We start from the raw sequence: 26,349 nt of genomic DNA on the forward strand, positions 1-26,349 counted from the left end.
GTAGGAGGCCTAGAGCTGCTCAAGTAGAAGAGCAGCTACCCACAGTTCAGGAACAGTCTTTCATGGCACAGGGTCCCATGGACCCCATGGCAGCTACTCTAGCTGGTTTGCAGAGGACCATCGATATGATGGCGCAGTATATGGTCCACCCTCCACAGCAGCAGCAGTCCACCGCACCAAGAGGAGAACCTTACAAACAGATCATAAATTTTAAGAAGTTGGTGCCTGGTACTTATGATGTGTCAGACGATGCATATCGGTTTTTGGATTCCTGCAGACAGGCAGGAACAGAATTACAGTTGACTGATGGTAGACTGATAGAATGTATGCAGCACGTCATGGGGCCTATGCCTAGACAATGGATGAATGACTACGTGTTACCCCGGATGGAGGGTTTGACATGGGCTCAGTTTGTGGAACTATTCATCAATCGGTTTGTGCCAGAAAGCTTCAGAGATCAGAAACAGTGGGCTTTTGAGGCCCTAAGACAGAATGGCAGGTCTGTAGATGAATATGCTACAGAATTTCTGGAATTGAGCAGATATGCCCCTACAGCAGTAGCTACAGAGACTATGAAGGTGAAGAGGTTCCTAAAGGGGCTTGACAGGAGGTATGCGAACCTGGCCATGATGTCGGATCAGTCTTTTGATGTGGTGGTTGATCGAGCCAGACAGATTGAGATTAGCTATACTGCGGATGACAGTGGGAGAGCAAAGAAAAACAGAGCAGAGGGTTCGTCAGGTGTTCCCCACATGGGTACTACGGATAGTGGTGGCCAAACTACTTACAGAGGAAGAAGCAGGAATAAGAGGAGTGGTTTTAGACACAAATCGAGGGGTTCACTGTGGTACGGATCCAAAGATGGTAATTCGAGAATGCAGCGATTCGCTGGTTCAGGATCCTCTTTGGCACCGTGTGCACAGTGTGGAAGAGCACATTCAGGACCTTGTTTGATGGGGTCAGGAGTATGCTTCAGGTGTGGCCAACCAGGTCACTTTGCTAGAGAATGCCCCGTTTTCAGTGAGCCACAGATGGGGTCACAGGGTTCTGTTGCTAATGTTCCTCGCCAGTTGTATCCGGGTACTTCCAACATGGCAGCGATCGATCATGCCAACAGGCTGAGGACAAGGGAGACGTGGATTTGGAGGCGATCGAGGTAGAAGTCGATGTCGTGGTTCCGCCATTGGGGTAGGGGTCAAGCTCGGGTTTTCACCGACCCACCAGATGCTCAAAGCTTCCAATGCGCTTGTGGCGGTATTCTTCCGTCCGTTTCTTATGAGGCTCGTGTTTTGATAGATCCGGGTGCTACGCACTCATTTGTCTCCCCTGTGTTTGCCATGAGGTTAGGTAGAAACCCCACAACTTTAGAGTGCCATTTGTCAGTAGCTACCCCACTTAGTGACAACATAGATGTAGATATGGTTTTTCCGGGTAGCCCAGTGGTAGTGGATGGAAAGATCCTCCCAGCAGACTTGGTTCCTCTACCAGTAATGGATTTCGATGTAATCCTGGGGATGGATTGGTTGGCAACTCATTATGCCACCTTAGACTGCAGGAACAAAAAGGTGTATTTCCACATACCTGGTGTGGAAGAATTTAGCTTTGATGGTGACAGGAGCGTGGCTCCATATAATTTGGTGTCAGCAATTAGTGCTAGAAAAATGTTGAGGCGTGGATGCCAAGGGTATTTGGCATTGGTGAGAGATACATCTGTAGAAGGTGTCAGCATGGAAAACGTTCCTGTTGTCAGAGAATTCATGGATGTCTTCCCTGAGGAGCTTCCAGGGTTGCCACGTGAAGGAAATAGAGTTTTGCATTGATGTTGTGCCGTACAAACCCCATATCGATGCCACCTTACGGGATGGCACCAGCAGAATTGAAAGAGTCAAGGAACAACTACAGGAGCTTTTGGACAAGGGTTTTATACGCCCAAGCACTTCACCTTGGGGCGCTCTGTTTTATTTGTGAGAAAGAAGGATGGGTCATTGAGGTTGTGTATCGACTACGCATACCGAACAAGGTGATGAAGAACAAGTATCCACTTCCTCGGATCGATGATCTGCTTGATCACCTCAAGGAGCTAGATTCTTTCCAAGGTAGACTTGCGATCGGCTACCATCGGTTGAGAATCAGAATGAGGACGTGTCCAAAACGGCTTTCGTGACAAGATATGGTCATTATGAGTTCTTGGTGATGTCTTTTGGACTCACTAATGCACCAAAGACCTTCATGGACTTGATGAACAGGTGTTCAAGCCATTTTTGGACCGCTTTGTCATCGTATTCATAGACGACATTACGGTATACTCTCGGACCGAGGAAGAACACGTGTGGCACTTGAGGATGGTGTTGCAGACGTTGAGGGAGCACCAGCTATATGCCAAATTTTCAAAATGTGAATTTTGGCTAGAAAGCATCTCATTCTTGGGACACGTGGTTTCTAGTGACGGCATTCAAGTGGATCCCAAGAAAATTGAAGTCAGAATCGATTGGCTTAGGCCTACAAATCACCGAGGTGCGAAGTTTTCTGGGTTTAGCTGGCTACTATAGGCGTTTTGTACAAGATTTCTCCAGGATAGCGGCTCCCCTAACTAAGTTGACCAGGAAGAATGTTCCATTCATTTGGACAGATGACTGTGAGGTGAGTTTCCAGAAGCTTAAGGAGTGTCTAACCACTGCCCCTGTGTTGACACTACCTGTGAGTGGTGAAGGATACACCGTGTATTGTGACGCCTCCAGAGTTGGCCTAGGGTGTGTTTTGATGCAGAGTGGGAAGGTAGTGGCTTATGCTTCAAGGCACCAAGAGGCATGAGCAGAACTACCCCACCCATGATTTGGAAATGGCGGCTGTAATCTTTGCACTTAAAATCTGGAGACACTACCTGTATGGTGAAGTGTGCGAGATATACACCGACCACAAGAGTTTAAAGTACATCTTCCAACAGAGGGATTTAAACTTGAGACAGAGGAGATGGATGGAGCTTACGAAGACTATGATTGCACCATCCAAGACCACCTGGGAAGGCGAATTTTGTGGCTTATGCTTTGATCAGAAACTCTTCTGGTAGTTTGGCGCACTTTTCAGCAGATAAGAGACCGTCGATTCAGGAAGTACATGAGTTGATTGATCAAGGTTTAATCGTAGTTCTGTAAGATGAGGGGGTATTGTTGGCTCACTTTTCAGGTGAGGCGGACTTGAGGGACAGAGTTAGAGTTTCCCAAAGACAGAGACCAACAATTGATGAAGATCATAGAAAGAGTACAGCAAGGCGAAGGTGGTGAGTTTGGATTTGCCAATGATGGCACCCTAGTGCAAGGTTCTAGGATATGTGTGCTCGATGTGGACAATCTCAGAAATGAAATCATGCAAGAGGCACACTACACACTGTACAGTGTCCCTCCATGTTCCACCAAGATGTACCATGATGTGAAAGATAGCTATTGGTGGAATGGCAAGAAGAGAGACATCGCAGACTTTGTGTCCAAGTGCTTGACTTGTCGGAAGGTGAAGTTTGAACACTGAGACCGCCGTGGAAGCTGCAAGAGCTCCCTATCCCGAATGGAAGTGGGAAATGATCACTATGGATTTTGTGGATAGGTTGCCTCGTACCACGCGAGGATATGATTCGATATGGGTAATTGTAGACCACTTGACCAAATCACTCACTTCTTACCGTAAGGACTACATACTGCGGGCACAAGATGCCCTCTACATTCGAGAAATAGTCGATTGCATGGAGTTCCTGCTTCCATAATATCCGATGTAGGGCCCCAGATTCACTTCGGTTTTGGAGAAAGTTGCAGGAGGCACTTGGCACACGCTGAACTTCAGACGGCTTTCCACCCTCGCATGCACTGACAGTCGAAAGGACAATCCAAACATCGAAGACATGCTTCGCATGAGTGTCTTGGATTTTGGAGGTCAATGGGATGAGCAATAGCTTTGGTGGAGTTCGCCTATAACAACAAGCATTACCACTCCAAAGATAGGGATGGCACCCTATGAGGCATTATATGGAAGAAAGTGTAGGTCTCCTCTGTGTTGGACAGAAATGGGGGAAGCGAAGGTGCATGATGTAGACCTAGTGCAGTACACTTCAGAGGTAGTTCCTTTAATCAGGGAACGACTGAAGACAGCTTCCAGTAGACAGAAGAGTTATGTAGACCCCAGACGGAGGGATGTGGAGTTTGCAGTGGGCGACTATGTATTCCTGAAGGTTTCTCCAATGAAGGGAGTCATGAGATTTGGAAAGAAGGGCAAGTTAGCACCTCGGTATATTGGACCTTTTGAGGTCACGGATAGAGTTGGAGCAGTTGCTTACCGGTTGGAGCTACCACCCAACCTTTCTCACGTTCATCCCGTGTTTCACATCTCCATGCTCAGGAAATACATTCCTGATCCTTCTCATGTACTGCAGCCGGATGTGATAGAGCTAAAAGAGAACTTGACATTTGAGGAGCAGCCTGTAGCCATAGTGGACTACCAAGTGAGACAGCTGAGATCAAAACAGATCCCTATGGTTAAGGTTTTGTGGAGGAGTCAGTGGAAGAATGCACCTGGGAGTCAGAACGGGACATGCGTAGCAAGTACCCTTATCTGTTCAATGTATAATCATGTGCTTTATTCTGCCTTGTGTAAAAATTCGAGGACGAATTTTCTGTAAGGGGGGAAGAATGTAACACCCCAAGATTTTAAATTTTATTATTTATGAGTATTTTTGGTATTTTAATTTTATTTAAATTTTAGGAATTTTTTTGAGATTTTTCGGATTTTAAAAATCGGGTTCGATTTTCCGAAAATATAAACTTTGATGATTTTTAAAAAATTAATTTAAAGACCACGTGGCAAAACTAAAAATATATTTGGAGTCTACGTATTTTTCTGAGTTTTATGGAATTTTTTCGGAATTTTTGGACCTCGTTTTCGGACCCGAGGCAGAGTAAAAATTCAAAATTTTGTATTTCGAATCGAACCGGCCTAATCGAATCGGATCGGTCGAATCGGACCGGTCTCTTCTCTTTTTCTTCCTCCCGCGCGCGACGTTCCCTCCCCTCTTTCTCTCTGCTTTCTCTCCTCCCTCCGCCACGGCCACCGCTCAGCCCAACCAGCGCCGCCACACCCACACTACCAGCCGCCGACGGCCAAGAAAACGCGCGCGAAACGCCTCGCGCGGCCGCTCCGGCTTCCCGGCCAAATCCGCCGATCCGCCACCAATTGGACCGGGTCTTGTGTCCAAAATCATCTACTCGGCGAGCTTTCCATAGACACCAAGAACGCCAAATCCATCGAGGATTGTCCGATTTTTGCTCGGGAAGATTTTAGCCCATTTCGACTTTTGGGCTAGATTTCTCAAAACCGTGAATCCCACGAGAAAACCGAGGCCACCAGACGCTCCATTCGTCGAGCTTCGCAACGACATAAATTTTGAATTTTTCCGACACCGCTTTTCGGTGGGTCCCACGAACTTCGCAGGTGTATTTTCGAGCATTAAATGAGCTTAGAAAATTCTGAAAAATTTATGTACTAACCCCGTGTTATGGGCTTCGTAGGTATCCTCGATTCGCGAAATTCGGCAGCTGACCGGTTCGCAAATTTCGCCGCATGCACTGCATCGAAAAGTCCCTGAATTGGATCGAGGTTTTGGCTAGCCCCCCATTGTCAGACGTCCCGAGCGCGTTCCCGAAGTCGGAATCGGCAAAGGTAAACCCGAACCTTGCTTTTTCGTAATTTTCTAGTGTTTAAATAGGATTAAAAATCCATAAAATATTCGTGGTAGCTTAGAAAATTACGATTCTTTTTGCAATAGCTTAGTAATATTGCTAAGGACCGCGGGGCAAAGTTTTATAATTTTTAGAGCTTGTTTGGGCAATTTTTGCAAAAATGATCAATAATAAGGACTAAATTGAAATTTTGCGTATTGTGATGGGTGATTGATTTGATGGGCCCAGGAGGGGCTGTGTGATATGATTGAACTGTTGATATATGGATTGTGAATATATAACTGCAATTTTAGCCCTTTGCAGTTGGGTAGGTCCTAGGTATAGGAGACTCACGGATTTTCGCACGACTTAGGACGTAATTGGTCTTTTCTTTGTTTGTATTGAGTCGATTGTATTAAATAAATGTAATATGATTGTCGTGAGCGATGCCTTCTTCCTCCGCCCAGCCGCCACAGTGATCGTCAAGTCTGTGAGTAGAATATTAATTTTAATTGTAATTTCGATATTATTATATGTTCAGCATGCCCATGCATCACTTATATGCATATATTTATGTAGTTAAACTCTAGGCACGATTTTTGATGCATTGATAAATGTTAAAGTGCCATGTATGTTGTTGTGGTAATTTGGAGCAGCAGCGTGCGTTGACGCGTGCGTGTGATGTGGTGTGGACTATGGATAGGACGGTAGACACGGCTTGAGTTCTTCGGGACCCGGCCTTCGGGTAGACACGGCTTGAGTTCTTCACTGGGACCCCGATTTGGTATTTAAGTGGAAGTCCGAAATGAGTTCTTCACGCACGAGTTGGATTTAAGAGAGTCAGATAGGGATCACCCATATATTATGATTGATGTTACAGGGTGCGTGAGTGCTCCAAATTACCTTTGTGATGTTATGATGTGAAAATGATGTGGATGTTGCATTTCACTCTACAGGGTGCATTAGATTTAGATAGTTATAGAGATTATGGTTAAAATTGATATTTTACTCTCTGAGTCGAACGCTCACTCCTGTTCAATATTTTTTTCAGGTTACAGGAGGATTTTATTTTGGTTAACCTGCTTTTCTCCCTCGCAGGTTGTTTATCAATGTTTGTGTAATTTTATTAACTCCTAGAATTTCCGCATGTGTTAGAAGTATTTATTTGATTATGGTCTGTAATATTATTATCATGTTGGACCTGTAAACGTATAATGATATGCATGTTTGATGGATTGGATGAGGGAGCTGAGCTCCCATTTATTATTATGTTGATGAGTATGTGGAGGGTGAGCTGAGCTCCCCAATTGACTATATATTGTGTTTACAGGTCGGGTGAGTCGAAAACTCCCCGTTGGAAAGTCCATTTTATGGCTGGACTCTGTCCGTTTGTTTTCTTGATATTGGGCCCAAATGGGCCTTAGAGTTGGGTTAATGAACAGTTAGGCTTACTACGGGCCTCGGGGGCTTTAAGCTGGCCCAGGTCCTGGTGCCAGTCCGGCCCATAGGTTGGGTCATGACATAGAAAATCAAATTATACAAATCAATCAAAATCCACGAAAAAATTCCAGATAAAAAATGATAATTGATAGTGCAATTCTAACAGTTTATTTCAATAATTTCAGAGAATCAATAAGATCAAATCAATCTCAAATAAATTCAGTGTAATATATCGATAAATTTTATATTCAGATATCAATTAATATAAAGACATTAAAGGCCTGTTCCCGGAATCCTAATTGCTCTAATGCTGAGATAATTGATAAAATTAATTATTTAATCAAAATTGGAATAAAATTTAATAATAAAATAAAACTCTAAAAAATCACATGTAAAATAATTATGAAAATATTGATTTAAAATTTTATTTAATAACAATTTTAATGCTAAGAAATTTTAAAAGGGACTAAAACGGTATCATATACTATAATTATCACTCACCTGGAACCTCCAAGATAATGGTTATTTTCAATGGACGAGAGACAATTTCAACTGATAGATTGAATATTCGAATCTCTTACACACCCAAAATAAAGAAGAAAAATATCAAATAACAATAAAATAAAATGATTTTAATATATATATATACACACACACGCAACAATCTAGACGAAGAAACCCAGCTCTCCTTTTTTTTTTGTTACATATATATATATCTCTAAATTTTAGTTTATTATCACATAGTAATTATGATCAATCCAATTCAATACTAATAGTCAAAGAGAAGAAAAATAAATTTTTAGAGTAGTTGTAATGATTTAAGGAGAGAAAATAAAATCAGGCTCACCCATTATTGAACAAAGAATGAAAATTTTTAAATTGAAACAGAATCGAAGGTGATGAATAGAGAAGTAAAAATTTAGGGATTCTCTGCGCACATCAGATTATAAATCGTAAATTTTTATATATATATATATATATATAACAATAAATAAAAGATGATGAAAAATACCTGTTGAGAGTATGTGATACACAAGGAGATGATAAACAGGCTTTGAGAGCAAAGTTTAGCAGAAAGAGATGATTAGGGTATATATATTTCAAGAGTTTTATTATGTGTAAAATGGGTTAAGAGTTATTATTGAACTGGGTTATTCAGATTATAGATATATATTTAATTTTAAAAATAATATATATATATATATATATAAGCAGGTCATCTAATAAAATATATATTTTTTTATAAACATAATAAATTATTATTAGCTACTTAAAACAAGTAAATAATTAAATAGATAAAATATTGGGCTTCCATAAATATAAATGTAATTTTTTATTTAGTTAAATAGTTAATGTTTTAATAATAATTTTATAATTATATTAATTAAATAATTAATTTATAATAATAATTTTATAATTATGTTAAAGATATTTTTGTGATTTTTTTGTTTATCCTATTTTTTTTTCCTCTTTCCATATATATATAATTAAAATAAATTTTATTTATTTTATATTATAAATTTGTAAATATTTAAAATAATTAATAAAATAAAGTAATAGAAGTAAGATTTGGTGTTTAAAGTTTTTATTAATTTATTATAATAAATAAATATGATTAAAATTATGAAATTATTATATTAAAAATTACAATAGAATTTTTTATAAAAGTAGGAATATAATTAAAACTTTAACTTATATTAAATATAATAATATTTGTCAAATCCAATATTCCCTTCCGATTATAAATTTGAATTTTTAATTTGTTTACTATATAATGTATGTACACAAAAAGCTGATGTTTATTGATATTTTAAATGGGAGAAAATTAAGTGTGTGCGTGTGTTCGGGAGAAGGATTAATTGCCACCATTATTTTCATTTTATTAATTCCACTGTAAAAGAAAGCAACTTTAAAAAGAAAACACGCTTTCCTTTTTTTTTTTTTTTAATGAGAAAACGCGCTTTCCTTGTCTTTATCTTATATTTATTTTCTCATTGAATATCCAATATGATCTTTATTTTATTTTTAAATCAATTAATGGAAAAAAGAGTTCTATCACTTATCATCATGAGGTTGATGAGTTGTTTTCTTAAAAAAAATATATATTTTAAAAAAATCCCTAAAATATGTGAAAAGTTTTTTTATTCTAATAATATGGTGATATTATAGGTTAATTTTGGTAAATTATATTATATTTAGATTTATAATTTTATATAAAAAAAAACTATCCTTATGATGTGAAATTTTGTTTTTAATGCGATGAAATTATTATTATTATTATTATTTTCCATTAATAAAGGCAGCCTTTGGAAGAAAATTAGTGAAAGAGGATAGAATAACCTTTGAATCAAACTTTTATAGCCATTCATTCTAGCTTGTAACCTGTTACTCCCAATTCTTTGACAAGAACCACTCATCTTCGTCTTTTTGTGATTGGGTTGATTAATAATACAGTCATGAAGATTTGTAAAGTTGGTAAACCTTTATTCACGTGTGAAGAAATTTATGTTTATTTAAACATAAGAAATATTAGAAAATACATCAATAATTTTAATTTACTAATGTATTCTTATTTAATGTATATTATAGGCTCCTTTTTTATATTAAATGGTAATTTATTTATTAATTTATTAATATTTAATATATATATATATATTAACAAATTAAATTTCATTAATTTAAAAATTATTTAACGATGAGATATTTAATTTTTAATAAAATAATATAAATTAAACAAATATTAAATAAAATTTATTACTTTAAATATATGAAATTATATTTTATTAAATTATATAAAAATCGAAGTAAGTTTATCTTTAAATGCGTGTTTTCCATATTCACATACATATAAAATCTCTCACAAAGTTATATAAATGTGCATATTATAATTTTTCTGTAGCCATTTGGACTTGTGGAGACCATGGAGCATCTAAAACTATGGTTTTGGTGTGACAGAGGAAATGGGGAACGAATAAAGTGGAAGGAATCGAAACATGTAGAAATCATTCTCTCTCCGCGTTGAGGTGGCCTGCCTCTGTTGCTTCCAAGCTACTCCTTTATCTGCCTGCATGGCTATCATCACTGCTTCTTGCCTATATCAAGGTTAGTTCCCACGGTCCCACCATTTTGGTACAATAGTTTCCTGCCTCCTGTACAAAAATAGTTTCCGGTGATTCTTCCATTCGGATAATGACAAATAATGGTTGCTCTTATTCCTTTTCATGGGACAACGACGTCCATGTTAATGTGTTATACCTGAACTTATCTCTTTACATTCATCCACTAACATCGATTCTATAAGCTTCCCAAAAAAAAATCTTCTGTAAGACCAACCTAAAAACGGAAAACTGAACAAACCCAGCTGCGCCTACATTGTTCGATGGCAATGAACCGTCATTTATGACGAGCCAACGGCATAGTGCCCTCAATAACTGTGATTTGTAGATTTTAAGACCCGACCCATTTCTCACTTCTACACAAACATCATCTCGGTGACCCCCTAACATAAATGTCAGTGGATATCCCTTGGACATGCCAGCAGGACCATATTTACTGTCTGTGATTCAATGCTACCTATCAAAGACCATAGTTTCATGCCTACCGCTCTCTCAGCGTTGAAATCAGTCCCCCTGTCCCACATATATTAACTCTTTTAAACACGTACACAGATCCCAAATACTAAAGCCTATAGAAGCAAATATTCCCATTTAGTTGACTGCAAAAATCGTATATCCCACTGTAAATGAGGTACTGCCCTATGATTCCGTAAGTTTAACTTTGCTTGTGATAACGTGAGGTCCATCTCAGCCTTGAAAGGGGCAAAAAATAGTATGGGATACAACAGTCAAAACAGAGGTATTACATGCTCAAGAGACCACTTCCCTAGTTTCATTTTGGATAATGATACAGCGTGCACAGCAGTCTGATGCATTTAATCATATTTTACTTTTGATCCAATAGCTGATAACTCTCATTCCAGTTCATTCATCCAGGCAGAATTGCAATTGATAAATCATCATTCAATTTATACAGTCAAATCCAAGAAAAAACAAAATTCGCTGAACTCTTAGAAGACAAAAATCTAAGAAAAACTGATTGATGCAAGTAAGATCTCTAATCCAAAACTTTTTTATCAACTAATATTATGAGGACATAAGGATCTCAGCGCTTCCCTCCACCACCCCCAAGCTTGGGGCCCTTTGGTGCAGCACCTTTGGGCAAGCTACCTTTGCTCTGGGTCTTTTGTGTCTTTGCCATTACCTCAGCCTTCTTGGCCTTCTTTTCATCCTTCGTTTTCTTAATTCTCTCCTTAATTTCACAGCACAAAGGATCACACAATTCAACAAATGAAAACATAAAATCAAAGTGCCAACAGTAACAAAATAATCTACACATATTGATCCTCATAACAACAAGAAAGCATACCGGAGTGCAGCCTCTCTTGCAGCATCACGTACTTCAGGCTTCTCAGTTCGCCTCTTCTGTATGACTTCCAAAGTAGCACCAACTATAGACCTAGAGTAAGGCATTTTTGTAGCGCGACGTCTCTTCTTAACGGTTTCAGCAGCAATATCCTGTGAACGTTAACATGCAATGCATTATTTGTTCCTTTATAAACAGAAATATATCCCTGATATAAAAATAACAACCAGAAAAAGCAAGGAAAAGAAAAATCACCTTCTTATGTTGCTTCCTGTACATGGCTGTCCAAGTTAGCTTTGAGGGCTTCAATCGGTTGTGGAAGTACCTCTTGCATTTTGAATTGGCAAAGAGGAATACCTTAATTGATCATAATCACAGAGATTATTAAGTTTTGTCAACTAAAAAAAAGGAACGTATGCCAGATAAAACAATCTACATTCAACAACAACACTGACAATTACCTGGGAATCTGAGCGAACAAATCTGATGCCCTTACCAGGGTATATCTTTGCCCCGCTAAAGCGACAAAGTTCAGTCCTGAAATTACGAATATTAGCAATTACTCCAAGATTCACATCTTAAATGCATTCACTTCATAGGAGACATGCTATTCAACTTTCTCTCAAAAGATTAGAAGTTATAATCCCAGAAAGAAACAGATAAAAAGCCACAAGGTGACAATCTATCATCAATAGGGATATCCCAAAACAGAACATGCATGTTCGACCGCTATCATGATAACGAATCTAAGACCACCAATGACCACATTGTCATGATTATGATAGATCCTGGTTCACAAAGTCCAAAAAACCTCCAAATGGTACCCAATAATTACCTATATTCTCTGATGCTATTTCATAAACTAACAGTAACAAATTCTACAAACTTTCAATTTAATTAATCTTAAAGACACGTTAATGTTTTTGCACCATCTTGAATCAAACCCGGGAAAAAAAACAAAGCATAATAGGACAAGTATAAAAGATTTCCAGGTGTCGCATACAATACGCTACAAACAGAATTACTTAGGAGATGATGATCATCAGAGTATAACTACATAGGACTATGGAATTTTTCGGTTGAAATCCTGTTATCTATTGACTACAAGAAATTTAATTCCTACTTACAATATCAAAATTTCTGTTGTCATCTTAACATATTAACAACAGTTTTACTGGGAACACCTATTAGCATCAAACATTCTACAAACATATATATATATATATATATATATATATATATATATATATATATATATATATATATATATATATAATTCCTTCAGCCACAAACAAGAAATTTCACATAGCAATGCCATTTCCTTGTAACAAAACCGTGATTTCTCAAATTATCCTAAATCCTAAACCAGAAAGAAAATTCCTTTGCCAACAATAAGAAAGCCAACCAAAAGCTATTTGCAGCTATCGCTAACCCAAAAATTTAGAAAATCGCATACACAGGTCAGGGATAAGAAAATGCACAAACCCACAATTTCTATAGTTTGGTTAATCACTAGGAGAGTGAAAAATGAAGGGAATAAAATTTTCGTTTCTTCTCCATTTATGCATCTTACAGGCACTGAAATGCAATCAACGGTAACTGAAATTTCTTTTGGGAGAAAAGAAAAACGTACTTGAGAACCATGGCAGCGGCAGCAGCAAATGTACCTGAGACACAGAATTCGGCTGAAGAGAAATAATAAAATAAAATAAAATAAAAAAACCTAAAATAAGTAAGTCAGGCCCACGAGTCATGACATTTTGGGCTTGAGAGGGCGCTGTATGGCCGCCTGGCAAGCTTGTGCAGTTGTGTGAGCTTCGTGTTTGGAAATAGAGACTCCGAAATCAAATGCAAATTAAACCTCAAATTTACCGTTTAGGTCATTAATGGTAAAGCATTGGGTGCACCCAGTAGTAAATAAATCAATTGTTTCTTGAATTCTATTAATTAACTTTTATATTATATTAAATTTATTTTTCAATCTAAGCAAAATTATAATACGAGAATATTAAATTTGTAAAAAAAATTGTTTTTCGTAATTTGATTTTAAATTTTGAATTTTTAATATTTATAATTAAAATTATTTGTAAATTAATTTTTACACACTCAAATTTTATTTATTTTTAAATAATTTTAAAAACACAATTTCCTAAATAACATTAGCTAAGTGAGTTAATTCATGCGCTACTGTGGAAAGCTAATTCACTCGTTATCTAATTAGCTCTTGAACTGATGTGAGCAAAGTTAGTAAGCGATTTGGAGTAGGGGAGGTGTAGGCCTTCCCATCGGTCAGATCCAAATTGATTTGACGCTGGAATCGATTTGTTTAAGACTTTATTGGAATGAATTATATTTATTCATGGTTATGGTTAATTTTGATTTAAACTCAGTTTCAATTTTGAAATTTTGATATTTTTATTTTGATTTGAAAATGATATCGTATGGCATTGTTTAAAATTAACGGTGAAAATTAAGGGTGTGGTGGGTTGACTTTTTGGTTTAGGTTTAGATTTGACCTGTTGTGCTCAATTTTTTGTTGAAATTTTAATAAAAATTATTACTATTTAAAAAAATTGCCTTTTTGTTTTAAAAAAAAATCTAATTTAGGCTCTGTTTATTTAAAGAAATATATATTTTTTAAATATTTTTATATTTTCTAATATTTAAGGGTGTTTAAGAAATTTGATAAAAAAAATAAGTTATTTGTCAAAGTAAAATAACATAAAAATAAGAAAAAATGACTTTTCATTTTTAAAGTCAAAAGTCATTTTCTTAATTCAACTCTGCCAACTTTCATAATACTTTACTTAATAAATTTTGTGAATAATAATATAAAATACTAAACATTGGTCAAATAACAAAAAAATATTTGTATGTAAAATATATTTTAAAAAATAATTTATTAAAATTATTTTTTACATATAAATTATTTTCTGTGAAATATACAAAAACTTGAATGCAATTAAAATCTTTAAATAGATGATTTTAATCTAATTATGGTTCAAGATTTAAAAAATAGGGAAAACTCAATCTATCCCCTCACAGCTAATTCGATTTTAATTTAAGCCCTTAAATTATTTAGTTCAATTGATTACGAATTTGATTTTAATCTGAACCAGTCTCTGGTTGAGTCTATATGGTAGGACTTTAAATTAATTAGTAGTTGGGCTGGAGTTATGGGCCCCTGAAATTTTAGTTCTACCAACCGATAACTGCTCAATTGATGGCTTTAAGTTTAGGGAATGTTTGATTTAACTATTTAATATAATTAATAATTATTAATTAATAATTGATAGTAAATGATAATTAATTTATATTAAGTGTTTAATAAAATTATGTTTAATTTTTATTATTAATATGTAAAATGACTAATAAAAGGTATATATTATATAATTTATTTTATTATTGAAATAAATATAATATTATAAATTTATTTTATTATATTATTATTAAATTAAATATATATTAATTAATTTATTATATTATATCATTTATTTTATAATTAAATTATTTAAAAAATAATTAAATAACTTCAAATACTTATAATTAATTTTAAGTTTTTAAATATAAAAAACATATCTTTATAATAAATAAATATTTTATATTATTAATAAAAAAATATTTTAACAAAGTTATAATATGTTAATGAAGATGTTAAATTATAAATGAAAAAGATGAAAACAGTAATGATATTAATTTTTGAGTTAATTGAAAAATGATAATATGGTATAAATAAAAAATAAAATAAAATCAGTTATCAGCTAAGAAACAGTTCTAAAAATAGAATTGATATGAATTACAGTCGATAGATATTATATTAATTACCCATTAGTTATTAGCTTTACTTTTTTAAATTTATTAAAAACTCTAGTTCATCTGTTTGAGTGTCTATCAACTATCAATTGTATTCAATAGCTGAATCAAATACCTCTTTAGTTCACATTTAGGCGTAGTTGTATTTCAGTTTTCCATTTTCTTCCCCCATTTTAATGGTTTTTTTTTTTTTTTAAAAATGGATTGTTTGATCCACTTTTTGAGTACAATTAATAATTAATAGACACTTAAATAGATAAATTAAAGTGTTTGATAACTTTTAAAAAATAGAGCTGATAACTGATAAGTAACTGATATAATATTTATCAGTTGTAGTTTGTATTAACTTTATTCTAATAGTTATTTTTTATTTGTTGATAACTGATTTTATTTTATTTTTTATTCAAACTATATTATATTTTTTCATGTAACTCAAAATTTAATATTATTAATGTTATTTGATTTTATCTTTTTTATTTACAAGCTTAACACTTTAATTAGGAGATTGCAATTTTATTAAAATATTTTCTATTAATAAAATAAAATATAAAATACTTATTTATTATAAAAATAAATTTTTTTCTAAAAACTTAAAATTATTAGATTTTATTCTTTTATCAATAATAATAATAATTACTTTATTATTTTATAACCAAAATTTTAAAATTATTGAATTGTTTTCTTTTTAAAATGATATAATTATTTTCTTATTTCAATTATAAAATAAATAATATGATATAATATATCAATAATTATATTTTTATTTTAATAATATAATAAATGATATACTATATTAAATTAATAAATATGTATTTATTTTAATAATAAAATAAATTATATAATAAATATTATTATTATTATTATTTATTTTATATATTAATAATAATAATTAAATATAATTTTATTAAATACTTAACATAAATTTATTATCATTAATTATCAACTAACAATAAATAGTCATGGGTTAATGTCTAGGATTGCTTGGCATACCCATTATCAAAGTCAATTAATTGATAATTTACTTGAACGCCGAATAATATGGTTTTTAATGAAATTTAAACACTGACGATATCATGTTTTGAGGTTATCAACTTACCATCAATATTGTCAAGACATGACGTAATTAAGTAAAGTCCATACGATAAAATTTAATGCTTTAAGTGCAAGTCATGTTATATGCATGCCCTATCTATTGAAATTGCATCTCATAATTAAGAAATTTAAGATATCAAGTTTATTAATCAAGTTAAAAATAATTTGATTTTCCATTTTAAAATTTTTGAAATTCATAAAGATTATCATTTCCAATAAATATCATACTAAGATGTGTTTCATAATTTTATTTAATACGATTATTTTAGCCGATAAAATTAAAATTTCATTATTCATGTATTATTTTTTTTTACCAGAATGTATTAAGTTAATAAGGAAGAGTGAGCTCTTGACATTTCTTAAAAATAAAATTTAACATTATTACATGAAATTTGATTTAAAAATATTTTATTTTAAATAATAAAAATAAATATAATCAATAATTTCCTCCGATTCATATAAGGAAACAAAGAAAAAAGCTACTATATTATTGCTATTGTGTTATAACAATGTTGCCAATTATAGTTACCAAATCAACATGGATATATAGCTAGTTGATTATATATAAAGTAAAATCAACTTATTATGGAAAATAATATAATTTACCGTAAATTTATAATTCATCTTATAAAATTTTCATAAAATATTATTTTTTAATAAAAAAATTACTTACGAAAAATTTTATTAACTAAAAAAAAAAAGTTTATTCATATAAAAATTTTAAGATATAACTTTTATATGATAAAATTTGTTAAAAAAAAAAAAGAAACAGGTTTTGGGGTTTGTTAAATATTATTTATTAATTTTTTTTTAAAAAATGTTATATATATAATTTTTATGTAAAGAAACTTCAACTTTTTCGTTAAATTAATAAAATTTTAATAATTAATTATTTTATAAAAAAATAAATTTACGAAAACCCCTTGAGATTAGTTATAAATTTAAAGACACCAATCAATCTTATACATAAAAGCATTTGTTAAAATGCATTCTATTAACCACTTAAGTAAGGCACACATGAATTATCATAATGTCAAATAGTGACATAGGTATGTATGCACAATATTATTTCCCTTGCCCCCACGCATAATTTTCCTTTTTAAGTGGAGGGGAAAGTGGGGAGAGAATTGTGCATGGAGAGCGAGGCGAGTGGCCATTGAAACAAGCAGTACAAGAAATTTGATGACCGTTCAGAACTAGGGTTTTGGGGGCTTGATTAAATCAAGTACTTTGCGAGTTTTGGATTAGAAAGTAAACTAAATTCCCATTTGACTAGGCTGATCTCGTTACACTCGTTGTAAGTCGGCTCACACATTCAATTTAAATTTTATTTTATGATACGATTCTATACAATATATAATAATGTATCTGCTCCAGCACTTACGTCATGGTTTTGTCGTTTACCTTTGGACAGATACCAAACAGTACATAGTGAGAGGGACTGAAGTCACTTCAGAGAAAGAAAGAGATAGAGAGAGGATCTGATTATGCATATCTGCTCTGCGTCAGAAACAGGCCTTGGTAACTGTAAAGGTCAACTGGGTCTTGTGTGCCTCTGATTTGGTTGGATACTGATGCATTATCGCATTTTGAAAAGTCTTTGTAAATAGTGTGAATGAGAGAGAGATCGTAATAAGATTTCAACTTTTTTTCTGTTTGGCTTTTGGTTCTTTTTTTTTTTGTTTTTTTCTCTGTCGTCTTTTTGAAACCTTTTCGTTTTACTGACCAACAGTTGGTCAAGCACTGAATGCTGTAGAAGCTGGCGGAAAATTAGGGTTTCTTCTTTTCTTTTTCTCTCATTTGGATGGTGTTTCAGAGATTTTCCCTTTGATAAGTTTGTGTTCTAGGGAGGGAAAAGAAAGGTGTGAACGGTGGATCAGAAAGAAGACTTTTTTTTTTTTTCTTCCCCCTTGTCTTTTCTATTTCTTTAATCCCTTTTTCTTCTCGAGAGGGAGTGCAAATTCATGCATGGGGCGTTGACAATGAAACTTCTTTTTCTTCTCTGATGAAAAATGCTACTGTAATAACCTTTGTTCAACGCTGGAGGTGGCTGGGGCTTTTAGATCAATACTTGATAGACAAGGAAAAAAATCTAAGCACATCCTTGCGAAACTGATAGCTCCTTTCGGATAAACCAAGAATAGAAAAGGGTCATCTTTTTGTTTTCCCATTTGGATGAGTTCTGGGGTTTGAGGATCAGTAATAGTAGCAGTGTTAATAGTGGTGGTGGTGGTGGGGGTTCAAAGATTGTGGCTGATATTGTTACACGGCAATACCATGCATAGTGGTGGCATTGGACATCGGCCACCAGTCGTCACTCCATCTATTCCCAAATCACCCGCCCTCTCTCTCTCTCTTGTATGCCCCATCTTACAACACAACGTTTTTCTTTATTCATTGTGTACATTATTGTTGTTGAGTGTGATTTTGGTTTTATGCTTATTGTTGCTCTTGATAATGACGCTAACTTTTTTCGGTTAATTTATTTGAATGGGAATACAGAAAGGAAATATGGATACTCATGGTGATATGGGTCTACTTGGGGAACATTTGGATCCTATTATAGTGAGGAGGATCAAGGAGGATGGTTACGAGAGCAGGTCTGGCAGTGATAATCTGGAAGGTGCATCTGGGGATGATCAGGAGGCTGGAGAGGATCAACGGTGCCGGAAAAAGAAATACAATAGGCATACTCCTCATCAAATACAAGAGCTTGAAATGTATGGATTTATCTACTTATTTATGGTTAAGGGATCTGCATTTGTGTTTTCTAAACGTTGATTGAGGGATTTTGCTAAGGGGGCTTTTTTGTTGTCTGTTTCTGTGTTAATAGTTTCTTTAAGGAGTGTCCTCATCCTGATGAAAAACAAAGATCGGAACTTAGCAGGAGGCTTGGCTTGGAAAGCAAGCAAATCAAGTTTTGGTTCCAGAATAGGCGAACCCAAATGAAGGTAAATTGCTAAAATGTAGTTTGCCCTTTGATTTTTCCTTCATTTTCCCTTGTGTGTATTGAAGATTTTGCAATTGATCTTTTGAAATCAGAACCAATTGGAACGTCAAGAGAATATCATCCTTAGAGAAGAAAATGAGAAGCTTCGAGCTGAGAATGAGTTATTGAAGCAGAATATGACAGACCCAATTTGCAACAACTGTGGCAGCCCTGTGGTTCCTGGTCCTGTATCTTATGAGCAACAACAATTAAGGATTGAAAATGGTCGACTCAAGGATGAATTAGGTCGTGTTTGTGCTTTAGCCAACAAGTTCTTAGGTAGGCCTCTATCTTCGTCCTTCTGTCCTATCCCTCCCTTTGGTTCAAATTCCAAGTTGGACCTTTCAGTTGGGAGAAGTGGATATGGAGGTATATGCAATGTAGAGACGACATTGCCGTTTGGACTTGATTATGGTGGAGGTATCACAATGCCGTTAATGAAGCCGACGACTAGTCCTATGCTCAATGAAGTTCCTTATGATAGATCTATGTTTATAGATCTTGCATTAGCAGCCATGGATGAATTGATTAAGATAGCTCAGATTGATAGTCCTCTTTGGATCAAAAGCTTGGAAGGAGGAAAGGATGCCCTGAACTATGAGGAGTATATGAGGACGTTTTCCCCTTGTATTGGTGTGAAACCCAGCAGCTTTGTGACTGAGGCGACTAGAGAGACTGGTATAGTAATCATCAACAGCTTGGCTCTCGTTGAGACTTTGATGGATGTGGTATGTTACTCTTTATGCCATTTTGAAGCTTGTAATGATTTTATTTTAACTATAAACTACTAGGCTTTGATATCTGTAATTTGTTTTTACTTTTGTCTTTGTAAAACATTGTAGGCATGCTTGCTTTGTTAATATATAATCTTGCCATCTTATCCTTGTTGGTTTCTTTGCATTGGCTGAATCAATTTACTTATTCAGTAGTATAGCTATACATTTCTCAATAATAATAATAATAATAATAATAATAATAATAATAATAATAATTTTCTTCATAGTTACTTGTGCTAATGCTACACTTCTAGTGTTTGAATAGCTACTTTTAACTGTTTTTGTGAAAGTAGAACCGGTGGGTAGAAGCATTTCCTGGTCTGATTGCTAGAGCCTCCACAATTGATGTGATCTCGAGTGGCATGGGTGGAACTAAAAATGGTGCCTTGCAAGTGGTATGCTAATTTGCTACCTGTTTTTAGTCTTTAGCAGTAAAGCTGGCGCTAATGCAGGTTCTATTCCAGATGCAGGCAGAGTTTCAAGTGGTTTCACCTTTTGTCCCTGTGCGTCAAGTGAGGTTCCTTAGGTTCTGTAAGCAGCACGCAGAGGGTTTCGGGGCTGTGGTTGATGTTTCCATTGATGCAAACCAAGAAAGTTCCATTTCATTCCCATTCGCTGCTTGCAGGAGATTTCCTTCTGGCTGTATCATGCAAGATATGCCCAATGGTTGCTCCAAGGTAACTGCTTATGTAGATTTCTTTTATTTGTATGGCATATGTTTACATCCAATCTTTACTAGTCATTGTTATAGGTACATAATGAGGATATTGTGATAACTACATGATATAATCTTTTCTACTTTTGAGTTCAGTTTAGATTTCGTCTTTTGAAATTTGGGCAATTGGACGTGTTTCATTGACCCATGTTTTTTGGAATTGTTATTACTATCTAACATTGTGCACTATTTGATGACATTACCCTTAATGAAATATCATTAATTTATCTAATAATTTGACCTTTTATTATAATTTGACTAAGGAAAGATGCTCCCTTTATTTAAATAAATTGATTCTTCAATTCCAATGCTAAGATTGCTTATTGTTTGCACTCAGTCAATTTCTACTTCTGAAGTTGAGGAAATCAAGGGTGCTTTAATTCAATATGATTACACACAATGAGGGACTTTTAAATTTAATGTCATTATATGATTCCTTCATCTTTAATTTAGTATTTTCATAATCTTTTTGTCCTGTTAGCCCTTGGAATTTACAATCTTTGATCTATAAAGTATGCATTTGATGCTTCTATTCCTATCTCTTCTGCTGTATTACTGGTTTTTTTATTTTTTATTTTTTTATTTTTTTTATTCGTCCACGAGGTGATATGACCTGGATCTAATCTTTATATAGTAATCTTATATCCTTAGTTCCTGTAAATTTCCCTTTTAACTTGTAAGGGAGGCCTCTATTTGATAATTGTTTGGGAACTCTCTCTTTCATCTCGTGAACACTTCCCTTATAGATTTCACTTTGTTCATCCATTTTTTCCTGACCTCCTATGTGGCCATATAATATTAGTACATGAAAATCTTCAAGCTATTTTATAGGTTGTTGCTTTTGACATTGGTTACATAGTTGAAACATGTGGGTTTTCACCATCTTTCTGCATTATGGAAAATATGTTAGTTTTGAAGCATCGATAAAATCTCCTGCACAACATATGCTGTGATAGACATCACTGGCTAATGCTGTCTCTCTCTTATTCCCAAACATTACTGGAGATGGTAAACTTTCCCTGCCTCCATGGTGTAATAATAAATGAGTTAAATGGATCCTAAAAATCTTCTTGAAGTCACTCAAGTATTGGTAAATTGAGCTTCTCAATTCCAAGTTTGTTCCTAGCTAGGTCAATAAGTTCTGCTGCATGCTTAGAGTTGGTAGATATACATATATCATATACGCATACATAATATACCCACATGTATAACTTGCATGCGTATGCAAGAATGTTGATTTATAGTCAAATGCAGGTTACCTGGGTGGAACACTCACAGTATGATGAGAGTGCAGTTCATCAACTTTATCGGTCAGTACTTAGTTCTGGCAGGGGCTTTGGTGCTCATAGGTGGCTTGCCACCCTACAGAGGTACTGCGAGTGTACGTCAGTCCTTATGTCTCCGACCATTTCTGGTGATGATCAGACAGGTCTTGCAACTTCACTTTTTTTTTTTTAATATATATATGTATAAAATTTTGTGACAAAGGTGGTTAGTCTAATACACTTACTGTCATGCTACAGTGATAAGTATAAGTGGTAAGAAAAGCATGGCAAAGCTAGCACAGCGCATGGTGGATAACTTTTGTTCTGGAGTTTGTGCTTCATCTTTGCACAAGTGGGATAAGCTTCTAGTTGGAAATGTGAGTGAAGATATTAGGATTTTGACCCGAAAGAATATTAATGAACCTGGCAAACCACCTGGTATCGTTTTGAGTGCTGCAACTTCTGTCTGGTTGCCAGTTATGCGGGAAAGGTTATTTGATTTCTTGCGTGATGAACGATCAAGAAGTGAATGGGACATTTTATCCCATGGTGGGATGATGCAGGAGATGGTCCACATTTCCAAGGGCCACTGTCGCGGGAATTGTGTTTCTCTCTTGCGGTCAAGTGTGAGTTAATTATTATAATTTATGTTCTAATAGACAAAAAATCAATTTTCTTAGACTTTGCCAATTGTAAATCTCATGTTGATGTGCCTTAATTTGCAGGCTGTTTGTCCTAACGCAAATGAGAGCAGCATGATAATATTGCAAGAAACATGGAATGATGCCTCAAGTTCTCTGGTAGTATATGCACCAATTGACATAGCATCAATGGCTCTGGTGAAGAATGGTGGGGATTCCAACTATGTGGCTCTCTTGCCATCAGGATTTGTGATTCTTTCAGATGATCCAATCAGTCAAGGTGGTGCAAATTTCTGTAACGGGACCCTGATCAAAAGGGATAGTGATGGGGGTGATGGAGGAGGATCTCTCCTTACAGTTGGATTCCAAATTTTGGTGAATAACCTTCCTACAGCTAAGCTCACATTGGAGTCAGTGGAGACGGTGAATAGTCTGATATCGCGCACAATTCAAAGGATCAAACAGTGCTTCGACTAACATAGCTGAAAGAGATATGGAATTGTTCTAGCTGCCAGATTAATTGATATGGAATTGTTCTAGCTGCCAGATTAATTAGCGTAGTTACCTTTTTTGGGTTTTGGTTTTGAGCATACTTTTACATTTACATATGTATTATAGAGAAAGTATAGCAGACAGAATGTTGATTTATATTCAAATGCAGGTTACCTGGGTGGAACACTCACAGTATGATGAGAGTGCAGTTCATCAACTTTATCGGTCAGTACTTAGTTCTGGCAGGGGCTTTGGTGCTCATAGGTGGCTTGCCACCCTACAGAGGTACTGCGAGTGTACGTCAGTCCTTATGTCTCCGACCATTTCTGGTGATGATCAGACAGGTCTTGCAACTTCACTTTTTTTTTTTAATATATATATGTATAAAATTTTGTGACAAAGGTGGTTAGTCTAATACACTTACTGTCATGCTACAGTGATAAGTATAAGTGGTAAGAAAAGCATGGCAAAGCTAGCACAGCGCATGGTGGATAACTTTTGTTCTGGAGTTTGTGCTTCATCTTTGCACAAGTGGGATAAGCTTCTAGTTGGAAATGTGAGTGAAGATATTAGGATTTTGACCCGAAAGAATATTAATGAACCTGGCAAACCACCTGGTATCGTTTTGAGTGCTGCAACTTCTGTCTGGTTGCCAGTTATGCGGGAAAGGTTATTTGATTTCTTGCGTGATGAACGATCAAGAAGTGAATGGGACATTTTATCCCATGGTGGGATGATGCAGGAGATGGTCCACATTTCCAAGGGCCACTGTCGCGGGAATTGTGTTTCTCTCTTGCGGTCAAGTGTGAGTTAATTATTATAATTTATGTTCTAATAGACAAAAAATCAATTTTCTTAGACTTTACCAATTGTAAATCTCATGTTGATGTGCCTTAATTTGCAGACTGTTTGTCCTTACGCAAATGAGAGCAGCATGATAATATTGCAAGAAACATGGAATGATGCGTCAAGTTCTCTGGTAGTATATGCACCAATTGACATAGCATCAATGACTCTGGTGATGAATGGTGGGGATTCCAACTATGTGGCTCTCTTGCCATCAGGATTTGTGATTCTTTCAGATGATCCAATCAGTCAAGGTGGTGCAAATTTCTGTAACGGGACCCTGATCAAAAGGGATAGTGATGGGGGTGATGGAGGAGGATCTCTCCTTACAGTTGGATTCCAAATTTTGGTGAATAACCTTCCTACAGCTAAGCTCACATTGGAGTCAGTGGAGACGGTGAATAGTCTGATATCGCGCACAATTCAAAGGATCAAACAGTGCTTCAACTAACATAGCTGAAAGAGATATGGAATTGTTCTAGCTGCCAGATTAATTGATATGGAATTGTTCTAGCTGCCAGATTAATTAGCGTAGTTACCTTTTTTGGGTTTTGGTTTTTGAGCATACTTTTACATTTACATATGTATTATAGAGAAAGTATAGCAGACAGAATGTGAAATGAAATGGAGGGATCCAGAGATGATAACTCGCATGAGAAAGGGGGTTTCTAGTCAAGAACGAACCGCAAGTGGATAGTTTTAAAGCTGGGCTGTTAAACGGACTGTGGATGGCTTGTTTGAAACCGTGGCAACAGGTTGCGGGTCAGTGGTTCGGGCATTGACTTAGTCGGACCCGTCTTTTGTTTAACCTTACATAGAAAAACAAAGAATAGGCAAACTTCCTTTTAACTGTTAGGTTGTCATTTTGTCTAATATTTTGGTTGGAATGTGCCTTCTGGCTTTTTCATTTCTGCATTGGGCAACCTTTAATTGTTGTCGTATAATAATTGAGTTTTATTTATTTATTTTTTTTGAAAGGGGAGAATGTACTAATCAATTAAAAAAAATGTGAAAATTAGGGTAATGTAAAGGAGACAAAGAAAGGCCCCCCCAGATCACAATTGTTGGGTCTAGCCCTAGGCCTGTGTTTTTCATTTCTCTTTTGTGCAGGCCTAGCCATCTGTAAGTGCGCATTTGGTGGTCTTCACCGCTCGATGCGCAAATTTCTTTTTTTTTTTTTTGTATAAATTTTTTTATAATCTATTAAAAATCAGGAAAAGATTAAAATTAACTCGATCACCCATCATGGCAGCATTTGCTCAGTTTCCCCTCTCCAAAACCCTAAACCCTGAACGCCACTGGTGCCAAAATGCTTCGTTTCTTTCAATCTCGTCAAATTTAATACCGAAATGCTAAAACCTATCCTATCTCCCTTCAAGAAGTCAGTGTCCCAGTCTGATACAATATAAAATGTACAAGGCCTTGAATGAAAGATATATGTACACTCGCAAAGGAGCCGGGACTTTCCTACAGTATAAATAAATAGTCCTTGCATAAATGACGCGTGTGTACTTGGAAAAAATCGAATATTTTTTAGTCACAACAGTGTGAAAATTTTGTTCCATGGTGCAACCGTACCAGAACTAGCCTTATATTAAAATCTTGTTACAATTAACCTTCACGTTGAAAATAGTCATATAGGCCGCGCAATGAAAATGGTGGAACTCATCAGTTTATTTCCTAGAGAATCATATTTATAACACTCATTGACACCAAAAGGACAAGCTCTTTGAATACTCTTAGGACAGAGTGCTTGGTACCATATAAAGCAATACAAATGTAGAAGATAAAACCCTTTAGCAAGGCCATTGAATTCATTAAGTGTCCTAGTTATGGATAGAGAGAATATAGTTTAGAGCAACTAAATTACTCTTGCATATATTTATATTTCTCTCAATGCAGTTTAAGTCGAAGTGTCCTCAATATATAAGTAGGCAAGCCCGCTTGCTCCAAACCAACTACTTGAATGAGTCGATTATTACATGAATTTGATTAGTTGTCACCTTTCACTATTATGTGTTAGGACTATCATTATCATGATTATATCCTCAAATAGATTTTATTTATTAAAACTGTAGGCCCCGTAAGCTATAATGAACTTGGTTTTGATGATAATAATACTTAATGAAATATACATTAACCCTTTGTGCATAAATACT

General features: G+C 35.0%; 3 protein-coding genes across 3 annotated transcripts; 2 read left to right on the forward strand and 1 right to left on the reverse strand.

The window, feature by feature from the left end:
- Positions 1-11,096: 11,096 nt before the first annotated feature.
- On the reverse strand, positions 11,097-13,276 carry LOC110658405 (60S ribosomal protein L24). The gene is made up of 5 exons (XM_021815994.2): positions 13,195-13,276; positions 12,023-12,098; positions 11,817-11,918; positions 11,565-11,713; positions 11,097-11,457 (listed from the first exon to the last, which is right to left on the reverse strand). Exons 1-5 carry the CDS (start codon positions 13,203-13,205, stop codon positions 11,301-11,303), a joined length of 495 nt encoding a protein of 164 aa, XP_021671686.2. The 5' UTR covers positions 13,206-13,276; the 3' UTR covers positions 11,097-11,300.
- Positions 13,277-18,002: 4,726 nt separating this feature from the next.
- Positions 18,003-23,368, forward strand: LOC131171973 (homeobox-leucine zipper protein ANTHOCYANINLESS 2-like). Its single transcript, XM_058132712.1, has 9 exons — positions 18,003-18,824; positions 18,969-19,186; positions 19,300-19,417; positions 19,509-20,183; positions 20,525-20,626; positions 20,696-20,908; positions 22,201-22,375; positions 22,470-22,837; positions 22,937-23,368. The coding sequence occupies exons 1-9, from the start codon at positions 18,744-18,746 to the stop codon at positions 23,327-23,329; spliced, it is 2,343 nt and encodes a 780-aa protein (XP_057988695.1). The 5' UTR covers positions 18,003-18,743; the 3' UTR covers positions 23,330-23,368.
- A 139-nt stretch (positions 23,369-23,507) lies between these two features.
- LOC131172225 (homeobox-leucine zipper protein HDG1-like) lies at positions 23,508-25,151 on the forward strand. Its single transcript, XM_058133181.1, has 3 exons — positions 23,508-23,688; positions 23,782-24,149; positions 24,249-25,151. The coding sequence occupies exons 1-3, from the start codon at positions 23,508-23,510 to the stop codon at positions 24,639-24,641; spliced, it is 942 nt and encodes a 313-aa protein (XP_057989164.1). The 3' UTR covers positions 24,642-25,151.
- Positions 25,152-26,349: the final 1,198 nt, after the last annotated feature.

Source organism: Hevea brasiliensis, chromosome 13 (genome assembly GCF_030052815.1).
Source record: "Hevea brasiliensis isolate MT/VB/25A 57/8 chromosome 13, ASM3005281v1, whole genome shotgun sequence".
NCBI classification, from domain to species: Eukaryota; Viridiplantae; Streptophyta; class Magnoliopsida; order Malpighiales; family Euphorbiaceae; genus Hevea; species Hevea brasiliensis.